General features: G+C 35.9%; 1 protein-coding gene across 1 annotated transcript; it reads right to left on the bottom strand.

Annotated features, from left to right (window-relative positions):
• Window positions 1-8,401: 8,401 nt before the first annotated feature.
• LOC128236404 (PR domain zinc finger protein 1-like) lies at window positions 8,402-13,491 on the bottom strand. The gene is made up of 2 exons (XM_052951252.1): window positions 13,393-13,491; window positions 8,402-10,212 (listed from the first exon to the last, which is right to left on the bottom strand). The coding sequence occupies exon 2, from the start codon at window positions 10,168-10,170 to the stop codon at window positions 9,001-9,003; it is 1,170 nt and encodes a 389-aa protein (XP_052807212.1). The 5' UTR covers window positions 10,171-10,212; window positions 13,393-13,491; the 3' UTR covers window positions 8,402-9,000.
• Between the last annotated feature and the right edge of the window lie 1,956 nt (window positions 13,492-15,447).

A 15,447-nucleotide genomic window follows, 5' to 3' on the forward strand; every position in this document is an offset into this window, starting at 1 on the left:
TTCCATGGCCGAGAGTGTAAGATAGGTTCATTCCGACCCGAGCGTAGGGTGTTTTGCAGAAACGAGGTTTACCGAGTTTATGCAAAACACCCTGCGCGAGGGTCGGGATGAACCTATCTTACACGAGCGGCTATGGTAGATCCTTTTTCTCCCAATTCAGTTAAACAAAATTAAGTAAAAATTTATTTTTTTGCTGGAACTTTTTTGTGCTTCGTGAAAATAATTGCGTATGGATATGCGATAATTCGTGGTTGTCACGGATATGCGCGCAGTGATTTAGATTATGTTAATAGTCAAATCGGTCTTTAAATAGTTCTAAGGAGAGTGAATCATTATTTTTAAAAGGTGCATGAAACCTGTTTTATGGTGATATTTGAAGCGAGAAATAATTGATTAGCGTTCTAAATATTGCCACAAGACAAGGTTTCCATGTTATTTGGAATATTTCGATGAAATATACAGGAAATATGTATACTGTACACTATGTTTATTATTCTGTTATACGGATCTTCAGTAGCCTAAAAATGATTTTGATAGGAATTTGAAAAAAACAAAACACTTTACAATGATGATGAAGTAACTGCCAAAAAAGATTTCCTGATTTTTTATAACATTTGGTGTGTTTGCTTTCGGAGTAAATTGGTTTTCTATATTTAGCTCTTTTGACCTAATGCGTAGTCCGTCGTTCGTGCGAGCTCTGCTCCTTTCGTAAACCAGCCAGATCCTTCCATGCACGAATTGATTATGTTGTTGTTATGAAATTGTCAAAATTGCTATTGTAGCCAAGCGAATCTTACAGTCGAAGAGAGACAACCTGTACTCAGAGAGGGCAGTTGGTTTTGTGTTCCTTTGATAAGGTTGCCGTTGCTAAAATTTAGCTTTTGAAAACAAAAGAGCCTCTATTTTTACCCGACGTTTACTGAGCTTTAACAGTTATAAGATATTGACTTAATCACGGTTCCTGTTGAATACCTTACCGATCCACCCATGCATGACGGGATTGTAGCCCTTAAAATGGCAAAATGGCAGATGTTAAATATCGGTTTCTTTCGAAAACCAGCCAGATCCGCACAGGCTTGACTGGATTATGGTCTTTGAAATTGGAAACAATGTGTAATAAAGCCTCCATATTCACATCCCATGGTATATGTTACTATACTGTTATAACGGCGCCTATCAACTAACACAAAATATTTAAAGTGAACTATCAGTATGTTGCCTACTTCCCTTACGGACATGCTCTGAATAGAAAATAACCAACCAAGCCATGTTATAGAGCGGATGCACTCGTGTAGTTTAAACTTATTTATTTTATAACGATTGAGAAAAAAGTTATTACAACATTATATTTATCACTCTCGTTTGCGCGATGTTACCCGAGAATGTGGTAGTGTGTTGTGGGGGAAACCGGAGTACCCGGCAGAAACCCACTTGTCCGGCTTGGTGACCACAAACCAAATTCATATGCGCCGAGGCAGGGAATCGAACCCGGGTCGCCTAAGCGAGAAGCGAGTGCGCTAACCACTGCGCTAACCAGGCCCTTGTGGGCCTCTTGATACTGAATTCCCTATCAAAATAGACTTGTAGATTCATAATGATCTTTTTAGATATTTTCAATGTTTGAAACAGTTACATATAATTTCTTTAACTTATAAATCTCTGTAAACCGCATAAAAGCATTTACAAAATTACACTACTCTGGCCAAGAAGATTAAAACTAGATAGCTTTTGGATCTGCTGAGAGATTACATCCAACAACGAAAGGATCATTTCGCTTAGAACAAATCTTCATACAGCAAACAAATTATGCCACCAATTTGATATTCCATTCGGAACTCCTCCGCAATGTTCCATAGAAAACAACCTCGGAAGATTGCCGGAACATCCGTACAGGTAGTTTTTAAAAATAATAATAGTATTAATTAATTGTAGTGTTTTGTTTAATTGTTCTATTGTGACTACCATTTAAGTGTTTTACTGCATAAATAATTATGATTCCCAGAAGTCAAGTCATTCAGTTTAATTGCTCAATTGAAATAACGCGATCTACTTGCAGCGTAGTTAAATATTAAGATTTCTTACATTGTGAACCGTCCATATACATCCGAGGGTTTTTTTTGGATGGAAAATGGCCGAGGTGCTCCGATGACTGATATTCGTCTTCAACGTTATGACGCAATACTGACAAAATGGAATCCCTTCTAAGTGGTCTAAATGTCTACCAGCCTGAACAAAACTCATAATGAACCCGACTTAAACCAACACCTATCTTTTTTCCTTATTTCAAAGGAATCCCAATTGTTTTTCATAACAGACAAAAGGGACCAATTAAGGTTGAATTTCACAGCATATGTTGGGTTAGGTCACATCAATATAAACCAGAGAAGCGTTTGTTTAACCATTTGTTCAGGTATTCCTTTGAAACCGGCGTCGTGGTATCTGTTTTCTCTGCAAAATGAGTCCGAACTGTAGCCTTAAGTGTTTTCATTGTCAGGTCATTTCTAGCAAAGAGTCGTTTCTATCTTCGGTGTTACCAAACACTGACGTACTTGCAGATTTCAATTAAACACATTCTCTATTTAGTCCTTTGAGTGATGTCAAAAGTTGTTTCTGTCACTGGTTTCGTATAAAATTTCGCACATTTGCTTCGGAAGCAGTACGTTAAAAGATAATTTGAACCATTCGGAACATCTCGTCCATTTTCCATACAAAACAACCTCGGATGTATATGGACGGTTTACAATGTCAGAAATCTTAACAATTAACAACGCTGAAATTAGATTGCGTTAATTGAATTTAGCAGTTAAACTTCATGACTTTACTGTTGGGATCCCTAATTATGTATTCAAAAATTCGCTTCACTGGCAATTAATTTAAACTTAATAATATAAACACCCCCTCAAGCGTCAATTCCTGGAACCTCCGCTGTAAAGTATGATTTGAGCTAGCTCATTGTAAGACGTAGATCATATTTTAGTTTATATATCTATATATATATATCACTTTATCTATTCAGAAATATTTTAAATTGCAAGACTGTAAGACAGGTAGCACATCATCCACAAAATTCCCAAAGTGCAGGAGTAAAAATCGTTCGGTTTAAATGTTAATGCACCTGTCATTTGTAACCACGGCCCCACCCCACCCCACCCCACCACACCACACCCTCCAGGTCCGGGGAATAGCCGGGACTTTGACTTTCGGTCCAGCCCAGCCAACCCCGGGTAAAATCCCCGCCTTGCGGGGACGAACTGACGATTAAACCCCGGCCAAATGCCCCCGCACACCAGAGACTCTATATAAGGCCCAATCTCGGCTTAATTTGGCGCTATGACAAAACCACCGCGGTCACCCGGCTCTGCGGGGCCACCTGGAAAGTAAAAACACGGCCCTTTTCCCCGGCTATCCCCGGTATACCCCCGGACCTGGGGGGGGGGCGTGGTTACAAATGACTGGTGCATAACCTGGTCAAATCATTATGGCGCTTGTTTTTATCTTTATTCAAAATTGTACATGAACAATAAGAGCGAAATATTCTGGTGTTTTAATCAGTGGCTCACAGTATGTAGTAAACATCTTTTATTGCGTATATTATATTGAAACACTTGGCAATAACATTGTGAAGTACTCTTGAACCTATTTGCGCATTGTATTCAAAATAACAAATATATACAAAATAAACAGTTTTTGCACTCGATTTTCATGTAGATATATATATATATATATTTAGATTGGTTAAATGAATTATGCACTCCATGAACTTTGACCTCAATTGTTGCACTCATTAAGGCTCTTTTTGGTGAGAAATTGTAATTTACATAATTTAGGATACTACGATATTTTACCATCTTTTTGCATTAACAAATATTGCCTAAAGAACCATTACCTTGGCCTCTTTTTGGAAATCCGAGGCAGACCACATTGGTTTACGGAAAGGTGAGCGATTTAGGGCATTGATGGTACTCTTGGGAACATCTAAAACCTTGATTCCTAAATCAGAAGAAAGGCATAGCCATTGACAAAACATGCAATCTGTTTAAGCCCCTAATCCCCTGAATCTGAATTAAAGTTTTAGGAGATTTTGAGAGTTTGGACTCAACCAATAGCATGTTTTGTCAATGTTTATTCAACTCTAGTTTTGATTTTTGTGTCAGCATTTCTAAAATATGGTTGAAGTTCTTTTCAATGGAACCATTAAACGCCTCACCGAGCATCATAGTCTGGTTCCCTGCTTGCTGATATTCCATACAGTTCGTCCCGATAACGATAGGGTAAGGGGAAGGAACTCCAGACTACGATCACCAAACCTTTTTGGACAGACCACAGTTCACAGGGAGAGGAAACACGTGACTTCAAAGGGGTTCTCATATGGGTCACCACGGGCCACAACCGATGTAAACAAACAACAAGTAAGTGACGTTAAATTCTTAAGATTATTTTGACAGAAAAGATACCAAATGATGCAATCCTTTGCCAAAATTTCAACTTGACGGAATTTTGTAGAACGATATGCAACGCTGATATTTTGGCAAAGAATTGCTTCATTAAAATAGAGCAATGTGTGTATACCACGTGATAAATTGCGTCATAATTTCTACGTCGGAAGGCATTTTTCTTCGAATAAAGACTTTAAACAAAGATGACTTGACATTTTCTTTTTCACTTTAAATGAAACATAGGACAGTAGACTACACTGCTTACAGTAACCCGCCTGCAATATTATTTTTTATCAGAGTTTAATTGTGAGTCTAGTTTTTTAAAACACTTCGACAAAACTTTTCACAAAACGGCCGTCTGACGGAGCACTGTCAAAACATTATGATGAAACTAATCACCTTATCAAACTTCTGTAATAAAACGAAGGGGGTGGTCTTTAAGCGATATAGACTGCCCTTTGTTTCAATTAAAATGGTATTGTAAAAGAACAGTTATCTTTGTTTTATGTCTTCATTTTAAGCAAAATGTTGCCTTCCGACGTAGCATTCATGACGTATTTAATCACGTGGTATACACACACTGTACAAGCAGATAAGAAATAGTTCGCACGTGTAGAGGCAAAAAATAGCATAGTCTTTTATAGGCTAAGAAATATTTTCATAGTTTCTGTCAATTTCGTTTTAGAAATTAATGTTAGTTTCTGGCTTGTTAACATAGGTTGTGACACGTGGTGATCAATGTGAGAACCGTTTAAAGTCACGTGTTAACTCATCCTGGTATAGTAACTTTATTAAAACATTTATGGTACGCTCAAAACGCTTCTGTTTTGATAGCAGTGCATGCCGCATTGGCATTGCTTTTCATCCCACCTACACATCTGTCATTTACCAAAGCGGATAATACAATAACTATAGTATTATCTTACAGTGCCCTCTCAATTCACGGCTGTTGCCATAACTTTTACTGGTGAAATTACAGAAACTGAAACCCCATGGTTAGGTGCACACACATCCATAGATATCTTATTCGCTCGGCTCTATTTGCGCAATTGACTTCTATGTTTACTCATCGCGTTGAATTACAGACATTTCTTATTGAATTTCATTATTATCATATGAGCCGCATGGTGCGATTTTGGGCCTTCTGACTATTATAATCATTCTTAAAAAATGCCCCCAAAATGTTGTTTTTTCAATGTGTCTTTATTCCTTCCAAACTTCCAAATTATCATTGGCGCTTTATTGTTGATTACTTTTACTCATATTTCCATAGCAACCACGTATTTCGTCCCGTCTCAGTTCGACTGCATTTCTTTGAACCTGTTTGTTTAAAAATACTAAAGTAAATCATCAAACTTTTCTTTATTAATGTTTCATACATGTTCCCTGTTAGGATAAAAAAACTAAAAATATAAGCGTATTAGGACACTGAAGAAAAAGATGCACTCTTACTCCCAAGTAAGATTTACCACAATTAATTCAATTGTTTTGATATACCAAAAAGGATGAATAAGTGTCGAAAACAATGGTTCTTATGAAGGATACCGAATTCAATTTGAAAGAAAGGTGCAAAATAACACGGTCATTCTACCTACTGAGACAATAGTAGATCACAGTAAATCTTTTAGCATTCACCAATCATTTAATATTTTTGCGTTTCAGCTATAAATTACACGGTTACAATCTTGTTCCCAGTATTTAACATTTTCCATAAATGCATTATTTAGCAAGTAGTTAAAGGTTCATCACTCAAAAATTATGTTTGTTATACATGTGTATGTATTGATTTTGAATAAGAGTGCCAAAAATATGAGTGTTCAGTCGACACCCGTTGGCCCGAAGTCCCAGGGATCGGCCAAATACTTCGAGCCTCGCGAATATCGAGCCAAGCGGAAATGCTGACATAGAATGCAACAAAATCGGTCCTTAATGGCCAGTTCGAGCCAACGAGGAAATCGAGCCAAGAAATATCCAGCCAACGGGTTTCGACTTCATGTATTTTCATTAATTTACTTTTGGAGTATCCTCTGTGTGTAAACGAAAAAAGCGCAATGCATGTTTTTATATGCAGAAAGTTAAGAGATAATTATCATCATGAAATTTACAGCATTTTCTCATGAAATGTTATTTAACTGAAACACTCAATAAAGCAAACGGACGCTCGAAGGCCAAAAATCGCACAAAACGGCTAAAACATGAACATTAAATAACGACATAACTTGATAACGGCCACAGCGCTTTTGTCGTGCAACACATGTAGCACTTACACGGCAGCTCGGAGTCACGGGACGCCGGCATCGGGTATCCGACACAGGCTGTAACAGCGGGTGCGTAACAAAGAAGGTCGCCCATTAACTATAACAATGCTTTATTTTACTTTTAACAATATGCAAATACTATATTTCCACAACATCGGTAACAGCAAATTCACTTAACAATGGCTGAAACAATTGCACATTTTTTTGCATTAATGACAATATTCTGAAAACAATTGTATAAAGGATATTTTGTTTGTTTCCGTGTAAGATATCAATGTATTAAATGCTTTGTGTTAGTTAATAGCAATTTGTCAGAGAAATAAAAATGATATTTCATTGTTTTAAACAGTAAATAGCAATTTATCAGAGAAATAAAAATGATATTTCACTGTTTTAAATAGTTAATAGCAATTTATCAGAGAAATAAAAATGATATTTCATTGTTTTAAACAGTAAATAGCAATTTATCAGAGAAATAAAAACGATATTTCACTGTTTTAAACAGTTAATAGCAATTTATCAGAGAAATAAAAACGATATTTCACTGTTTTAAATAGTAAATAGCAATTTATCAGAGAAATAAAAACTATATTTCACTGTTTTAAATAGTTAATAGCAATTTATCAGAGAAATAAAAATGATATGTCACTGTTTTAAATAGTTAATAGTAATGAATCAGAGAAATAAAAATGATATTTCACTGTTTTAAACAATTTATACTTTTCTGAAAATCTGCAAATCATTGTCATTTAAATCCATTGCAGGCATATAATTAAAAATAAAATGTGGTCATTTCAGTGTAAGACTGCAATATGTTTCACATGATGAATACCCATAGTAAATATTTAATTCACGGCTACACCACTCGTGATGTATAGCGTTTGGTGCTTGCTCAGCGAGATTATAAGTATCTTCCATGGCCGAGGGTGTAAGATAGGATCATTCCGACCCGAGCGTAGGGTGTTTTGCGGAAACGAGGTTAACGGAGTTTCCGCAAAACATCCTGCTCGAGGGTCGGAATGAACCTATCTTACACGAGCGGCTATGGTAGATGCTTTTTCTCCCACCTCAGTTTAACAAACTTAAGGAAAACATGTATTTTTGCTGGAACTTTTGTGCTTAGTGAAATAATTGCGTATGGATATGCGATAATTCGTGGCTGTCATGGATATGCGCGCAGTGATTCAGATTATGTTTATAGTCAAATCGGTCTTTAAATAGTTCTAAGGAGAGTGAAGCATTATTACTTGAAAGGTGCGTGAAAACTGTTTTATGGTGACATTTGAAGTGAGAAATAATTAGTTAGCGTTCTAAATATTGCCACAAGACAAGATTTCCATGATGCTACAGACGACATTATTCAACAGGGAGGTAATAACAATGTGGCGACCATTAAAAAGGAGTTCCATACGGGCATTTTATCTTTGCCCGTGGGCAAGATAAGAATTTCTAGCATGGTTAAATTATTGGATCTACTTATCTGAGGTGGGAGAAATAATAATTCCGATCTTTTAATGAAACATATCAATTATGTATATTCATCTATGGTGTTCACGTCGTGAAATATATCGCAATATTAGATTGACCCCCCCCCCCGCATCCCCACCCCCAATAATTTTCTCTTTAGATTCTTATGAATTATAAACCTGAAAACTAAAACTTCAGGCTTATTATTCATAAAAATCTATGATTTATATTAATCTGGAAATTGAACAAAATTGTAATGTGCGTAAAAATATTCTTCGCAAAGAAACGGGTTTAAATAAGAGAAACAGTTAAATAATGTTTGAAACATTGAGTTATCAAATATCATATATAATCATATATATTCATTTGTATGTTTCAATTAACCGCCGAGAAGAAATGAAATATTATTATAAGGTAGAATTATGCACAAATCCATTATCGATCGGGACTCAACATAAAAACTACCACTGATACAACGCTAGCAGAACGCGTTCATTTCAATAAAATTTGAAGTAAAAAACATCAGCAGAAAAACGCAACAACAACAACAATAACAACAACAGCATCTTTCAGGATATTAGTATTACGCCAAGTGCATATGAGTGCATGTACCTTATGAAATTTGTATGCACAGAGAACCAACTCAAATATATTTAGGCCAACATAATGACACTCTTTTGCAAACTGAAACACGGAAATTATTAGCCAGTTTGACCCACGCTGTGGTTACACTAAATACCAGAGCATGGCAAGCAAGTACCCGCCTTCCAGTGCGTTTTTAGACCACTTCCGCTGATGTACTTCCGGTGATTGCCAGTTTGACTCACGCTGTGGTCACACTAAATGCCAGAGCATGGCAAGCAAGTTCCCGTCTTCCAGTGCGTCTTTAGACCACTTCCGCTGATGTACTTCCGGTGACACTGAGGACACTGGAAGGGCCGCTCGTTGGTGTGGAGGCGGCGGTGGAGCTTCAAGTGCACGAGTTGTGTGAACTTAGCGGGGCATTGGCGGCAGTGAAATGGCCGGTCCCCGCTGTGCAGCCGCATATGCGTCTTCAGGTTAGAGGTGGAGCTGAACCGCTTCCGGCACACGCCACACTCATGCGGCCGCTCCCCTGTGTGCACGAGATGGTGTTTCTGTAGGTGTGCAAGCTGCGTGAAGGCTTTCGAGCACGTGACGCACACGTGCGGTTTCTCGCCTGTATGCGTGCGCAGATGTACTTTTAGGTTGGAAAGCTGACCGAACGTCTTCAAGCAAAACTTACACTCATAATGCATTTTCCCGTCCACTTTGGTCAAAGGATATGGCAGGGAACTCTGACCATTCTTTGTGGTCGCGGTTTTCTTCTTTGTCAAGTTCAAAGCTTTCTCTTTTGTATCTGCCGGGCTCGGGTTGCAATGTATATCCCCGTATGTTTGGGCTTCCTTGTTAGGTGAAATGGTAGCCGCTGGCGGCTTTGAAATTCCTTCACATTTGTTTCCTTTTGAAAATTCGGTTTTAAATGCATTATTTTCTCGCATTGACGGACATTCACCGGCTTGCCTCTGTCTGAATGCGAAACTGAAATCGACTGCTTTAGGAAACATTTCATATGGCCAAGCATGTTGAAATAAACATGGATCCGGAATAATATTCAAGTGATGTCTTGATGGAAATATATTCAGATAGGGAACACTGTTTCTCATCCACGTGGTTTCTAACCCGCTTAGCTCGTGACAGCCCCTTCCGTACATCCAGCAAAGGTAGCAGTCCCGGGCGTGCAGGGGCGACAGCGCGCCGGCCCCCGAGCTAAACATGGTAGGAATCGGGATATGAAAACTCTCCATGTTGTAGCCGAAACTTGGCCTTAATCTGTCGATATCTCCACCAAATCCGCTGTTTGGTAACATCGCATCCAAACTTCTTTCAGCTTCTCCGGTACAGTTTTCTCGTGAGGAATGTACGTTGCGCACGTGCTCACGTGGTGGATGCATCGAAAGGTCAAGACATGTGTCAGTCGCTGTGTGCATATTGGCGTGCACGTGTAATGTTACATGTGTTCGCTGCTGCCTCTGAAATTTATCAAAATGAAGACTCACTCCAATGGTATTGTAAGTTCTATTTTATAATAATAATAATAACAATAATAACAATACTACTACTACTAATAATAATAATAATAAAAATAGATGAATAATAATAATAATAATAATAATAATAATAATAATAATAATAATAATAACAATAATAGATAAATAATAATAATAATAATAATAATAATAATAATAATAATAAAAATAAATAGTAATAATAAATAGTAATAATAAATAGTAATAATAATAATAATAATAATAATAATAATAATAATAATAATAATAATAATAATAATTATAATAATAATTAAATAAATAATAATAATAACAATAATAATAATAATAATAATAATAATAATAATAATAATAATAATAATAATAATAATAATTAAATGAATAATAATAATTATTATTATTATAATGATATTAATGAAAATTATATATAAACAGAGCTAAATAGTCACCGAAGTTGATAACTTTATGATTAAAATCCGCTTGTCATGATTCAGTATTCTTACTTGTTAAAAATCAAAATGTATCATTCAATACATATTAAAGAGAATTCAAAGTATGATATAATACCTACTTTTATAATGAGGAAAAATATCAGACCAACGACTGTTGGAAATAAAAGAAACCACTTAAAGTCTCCCCCATACTGCTGACATTTAAAAGTAAAAGTCTCCGCAGTACTGCTCTGTGGCCCTAATTGTTTAAGGAAAAAGCTAACATCCTACATCAAAGAACGAGCGGCTAATTCTTTGCGCGTGCAATTAAAACGAAAAGTATCATCGAAAGCATTTGATGTTTTGAAAGAGATACCTCTTCAAATGTACAAAACACATTTTGAAAGGCACCATTATCTCCGCGATAATATATCCTATCATCTTCAGAAAGAACAATCCAATCTATTTACTTTCATGCGATATTTCAACAACCACTATGCTTTGGAAGGCAGTGGGGATTGTTAAAGTGTTTCCAAATTGTAAAGGAGCCAATGTTTATATAAGCGACAGCCCTTCCAAAAAAAACATCTTAATATTTTTCAACACCCATCCATAACATGACTTAAGTGTCATCAAAACTTTCTGAATATCAATCAGTTTTTGATTTTCTCTTTTTACTTTTGACGCTGCACCGCGCAAATGAATTGTAAATACAAGAACTTGAAACAGTTCAATATGCAGCCGTGCAGATGTTTAAGTACCCTTAAATGAAAATCTTAGGCTAAATCGAACGTAATTTAAAAATAAATAAAAAATAATTGTAAATATTATGTCCCCCCCAATTATAATTATCAAACTAAGTGATTTCGTCAGAAAACCTCAGCTCATGATTTATAGAAAATAAAACTGCCTTCTTTTTCTCCCAATTAATATCATTTGATACCCAAGGATTAATGAGGACAAATAATCATAATCAAAAACTAATATGCTTTTTCACTTTTTCTAATTATGCAGAGAAAAAAATGATGCATTTTCCTTAATTAATTGGACAAGCGATGCTTTTGTGTAGAATAAAGTTTTCCTTTAAGGTTTCAATAATGTTATCAAATTTCTTTTAAAGCAAAAGTTGAATTTTAATTAATTAATATCTTGTGTTGTTTTCGATTACATTTTATAACAACAACAACTGCTGTGCAATACGTTAAGAAAAGTCAAAGGAGATCGCAAAACGGAAAGAAATAAACCATGAATTGACTGTGATGTTAACTTGTCCGAATAAAACTGGATAGCTAGCTCTTTACTTAAGATGGTGTGGAACTGGGCAAATAAATATAGGGTCCACAAAGATTTAAGCCAAGATTTATGGCTGCCAAACTTGACCATCTTCTTTCGTGTCAATGAAAAGTGGCTGGCCCATACATCATGAAACAATTTGTGTAATAACTTGGTGAAGTGTCGGTCGCTCATATTTTATGATTAATGTTGTATTAACCAAAATCTTTTGGCTTGGGAAGATGCATAAAATAAGATGCAAATGACAGTGACTTTTCTACATTTAAGTAAATGAATAAACGAACAATCGAGTTATTAATAACATTAAAAACAATAATTTTATAAATTATAATAATAATAATAATAATAATAATAATAATAATGATGATGATGATGATGATGATGATGATGATGATGCTGTTGCTGCTGCTGCTAATGCTGCTGCTGCTGCTGCTGATGATGATGATGATAATAATAATAATAATAATAATAATAATAATAATAATAATAATAATAATAATCACAATAATAATAATCACAATAATAATAATAATAATAATAATAATAATAATAATGATGATGATGATGATGATGATGATGATGATGAAACAAAAATAAAAATATATAAATGTGCTGGCAATAATTACCTTTAGAAAAATATAATTAATAGTATCCTTATTTATCAAAAATATAGAGAACCTAAGAACCATAAAATTAAGCTTGTCTCTTAAATATAACTTCCAATATGAAATGGTATCACACGAAAATGGTCTCACTTTTGCCCTTATTTGTTAGTGTCCATACACTGCATGGAACTAGCCATGAAACTGCCATATTTTGAAAGACAATGCTGTCATAGGCGCAATTAGCCTCATGTCAAATACGAGCAATTATAGTAAATATAGACCCTTAGATTATATGCAATGTGGCTCTTTACTGGATATAATGGTTTCTTTCAATTTTCTTCCCAATTAATTTGCACGCAAAAATTAGAAAAAGAGTTACTTTAAATACAAATTCGTTCATAATATTTGTCTAATACGACCTTAAGTTTCAATTTTGTGGACAATATAGGGTAGTTTTGTCAGCGGAAGATTGAGATCGACTCTCATTGTATCTAATAGCCTTGATCGTAACCCGGCGGTCCCGGACTTTCACTGTGGTACCGGGTAAACCTAAAGGAACCCTGATAATGAACTTAGATTACATTGTCCCCTTTTGTTCAAATTTAATTTACCTTTAATATGACACGCGTTTTTGCTCAATCAAGAAATTTCATTTTTATTTCAGATTGAAAGATAATCATTATTAGTGGAATGATAATAATGTAACTTTTAACTCTAATGATTACAGTGACCTCTTTCATAGATGTCACTATTTTTTAAATTGTTATACTTTTATCAACGAATCGCTAATTAATAAAGAATATAAAACAAGTTACCTTGTTCCGAAATATTATCAGGTAGATATCGCTCCAAATACAAGTTTCCCATACACTTAAAATGGTACGAACATCAAACAGATCCGTAAATAAAACGCATAAAAGTAATATCACGACAGATATACTTTTCTTATGCTTGAACGGTAGTTTGTTGACTTTTGTAGATGTTCAATTTCATTATCATAATTAATAAATAAGTTTATGAAAAGCCTGCAGATCACGTGGTCCTCCCAGGACCACCCCCAGGTGCGATATCCAATAAAACATCGTCACAGAATATAGACGATACATTCATATTTACTACAGCATTTCTACTGCAAACCGATAACATCGCTTATGCTGAAAAAGCGACTGAAGCACGCATACGCATTGCCGTTTACATAACAAACTGTAGCCAGATACCAACTGACCGCCCCGAGCTGTTGACCGCCCCGAGTGGTTGAACGCCCCGAGTTGCCCGAGTGGTTGAACGCCCCTAGTGGTTGAACGCCCCGAGTGGCTCCGAGTGGTTGAACTCCCCGAATGGTTGAGCTCCCCGCGTGGTTGAGCGCCCCGAGTGGTTGAACTCCCCGAATGGTTGAGCTCCCCGCGTGGTTGAGCGCCCCGAGTGGTTGAACTCCCCGAATGGTTGAGCTCCCCGCGTGGTTGAGCGCCCCGAGTGGTTGAACGTTGGATTCGTGTGCGAAAGGTCCCGGGTTTAAAACCCTGCCGCGTCATATCGAAAGACGTTTAAACATGGTACCAGTAGCTCCCTTGCTTGGCGGAGCGGGAGCGGGGGATACTTGGAAAATGGTGTACTCTGTATTGGTTTTAACCCCGTGAATATGAACTTTACATGCACCAAGAGGTAGTATATTCGCAAAAGAGATAGGGTATCGCACGCCGGTGTATCATTCTCTTTTTCCCCAAATCTTCTGATATCTGGATTTGAATGTGAATTGCAGTCACTTCTATCTCTCGCTTTTGACTCACGTAGCATGACCGGTGTACCTGGGTACTCTTAAAGATGCACTCTTACTCCAAGATAAGATTTACCACAATTAATAATATAGTATTAATATACCAAACATGATGGATAAATGCCGAAAACAATAGTTTTTATTACTTAGCAGACTATAGTAGATCACAGTAAATATTTTAGCATTCACCAATCATTTAATATTTTAGCGTTTTCAGATATCAAATACACGGTTACAATCTTGCTATCAGTAATTAATATTTTCCATTTATGCATTATTATAATAGTAAGTAGTTTAAGGTTTATCAGTCAAAATTGATGTTTGTTATACATATATATGTATGTATTGATTTTGAATGAGAGTGTCACTTTAAGCCACGTTAGGTTAAGGACTAAGATTTCTTATTTTTAAGGGGCCCTCCACTGTATTTCAGACGGAGGCCCAGTGAAAAAACTTTGTGACGAATAGAAAAATGCCAAAAATTAGATTAATGTAAATTTGAAACAATCTGGCCACAAATTCTCCAAATACTTCAAAGGTACTCGCTTGTGTGTGTGTTTTTTTTTTTAAATGCATTTATTTTGTATGACGAAACAAAGAGTGGCATATCATTAGGAGTGTTAAAAATAAGATTCTGACGGCTGGAACCCTTCAACAAAAGTTGATATATGCTCAAATAATGCCTCTAAAGTCCACGTTTTTAAAGAGCGTTAAGAAACGCGATTAAAGAAAAGGCTCAAATGTTAAATTATCCCCGTGTTTGAGTGAGAGTCCTTGTGGGCGTGAGGTTTTGTTGTCAGTTTTCTTATTTTTCCTTAACTGGACCGGCGAACGTGGGTTTGCGCCCTATTTAAACCGGAATAATTCTTTGTTTACTTTGCTGCACTCCCACAGATTTACCATTTTTACAACTTTTTATTTTTTTGTCTTTGAAAAAGCATTTTTTGCGAAAATATCTGCAAACCAATAATATAATATTGCTGAAAACAAATCAGATCGTAGATTTTCATATTTCTGTCCGAAAATTAATGTTTTATGGCCTAAACCGTTACTAACGGTTTAAGAAAAATGCATAAAACATCAATTTTTTAACTTA

This window comes from Mya arenaria, chromosome 6 (assembly GCF_026914265.1).
Source record: "Mya arenaria isolate MELC-2E11 chromosome 6, ASM2691426v1".
Lineage (NCBI taxonomy): Eukaryota > Metazoa > Mollusca > Bivalvia > Myida > Myidae > Mya > Mya arenaria.

Coding starts and splice junctions, on each gene's coding strand:
- LOC128236404 (XM_052951252.1), bottom strand. CDS start 10,170: ATGCACACAGCGACTGACACATGTCTTGACCTTTCGATGCATCCACCA.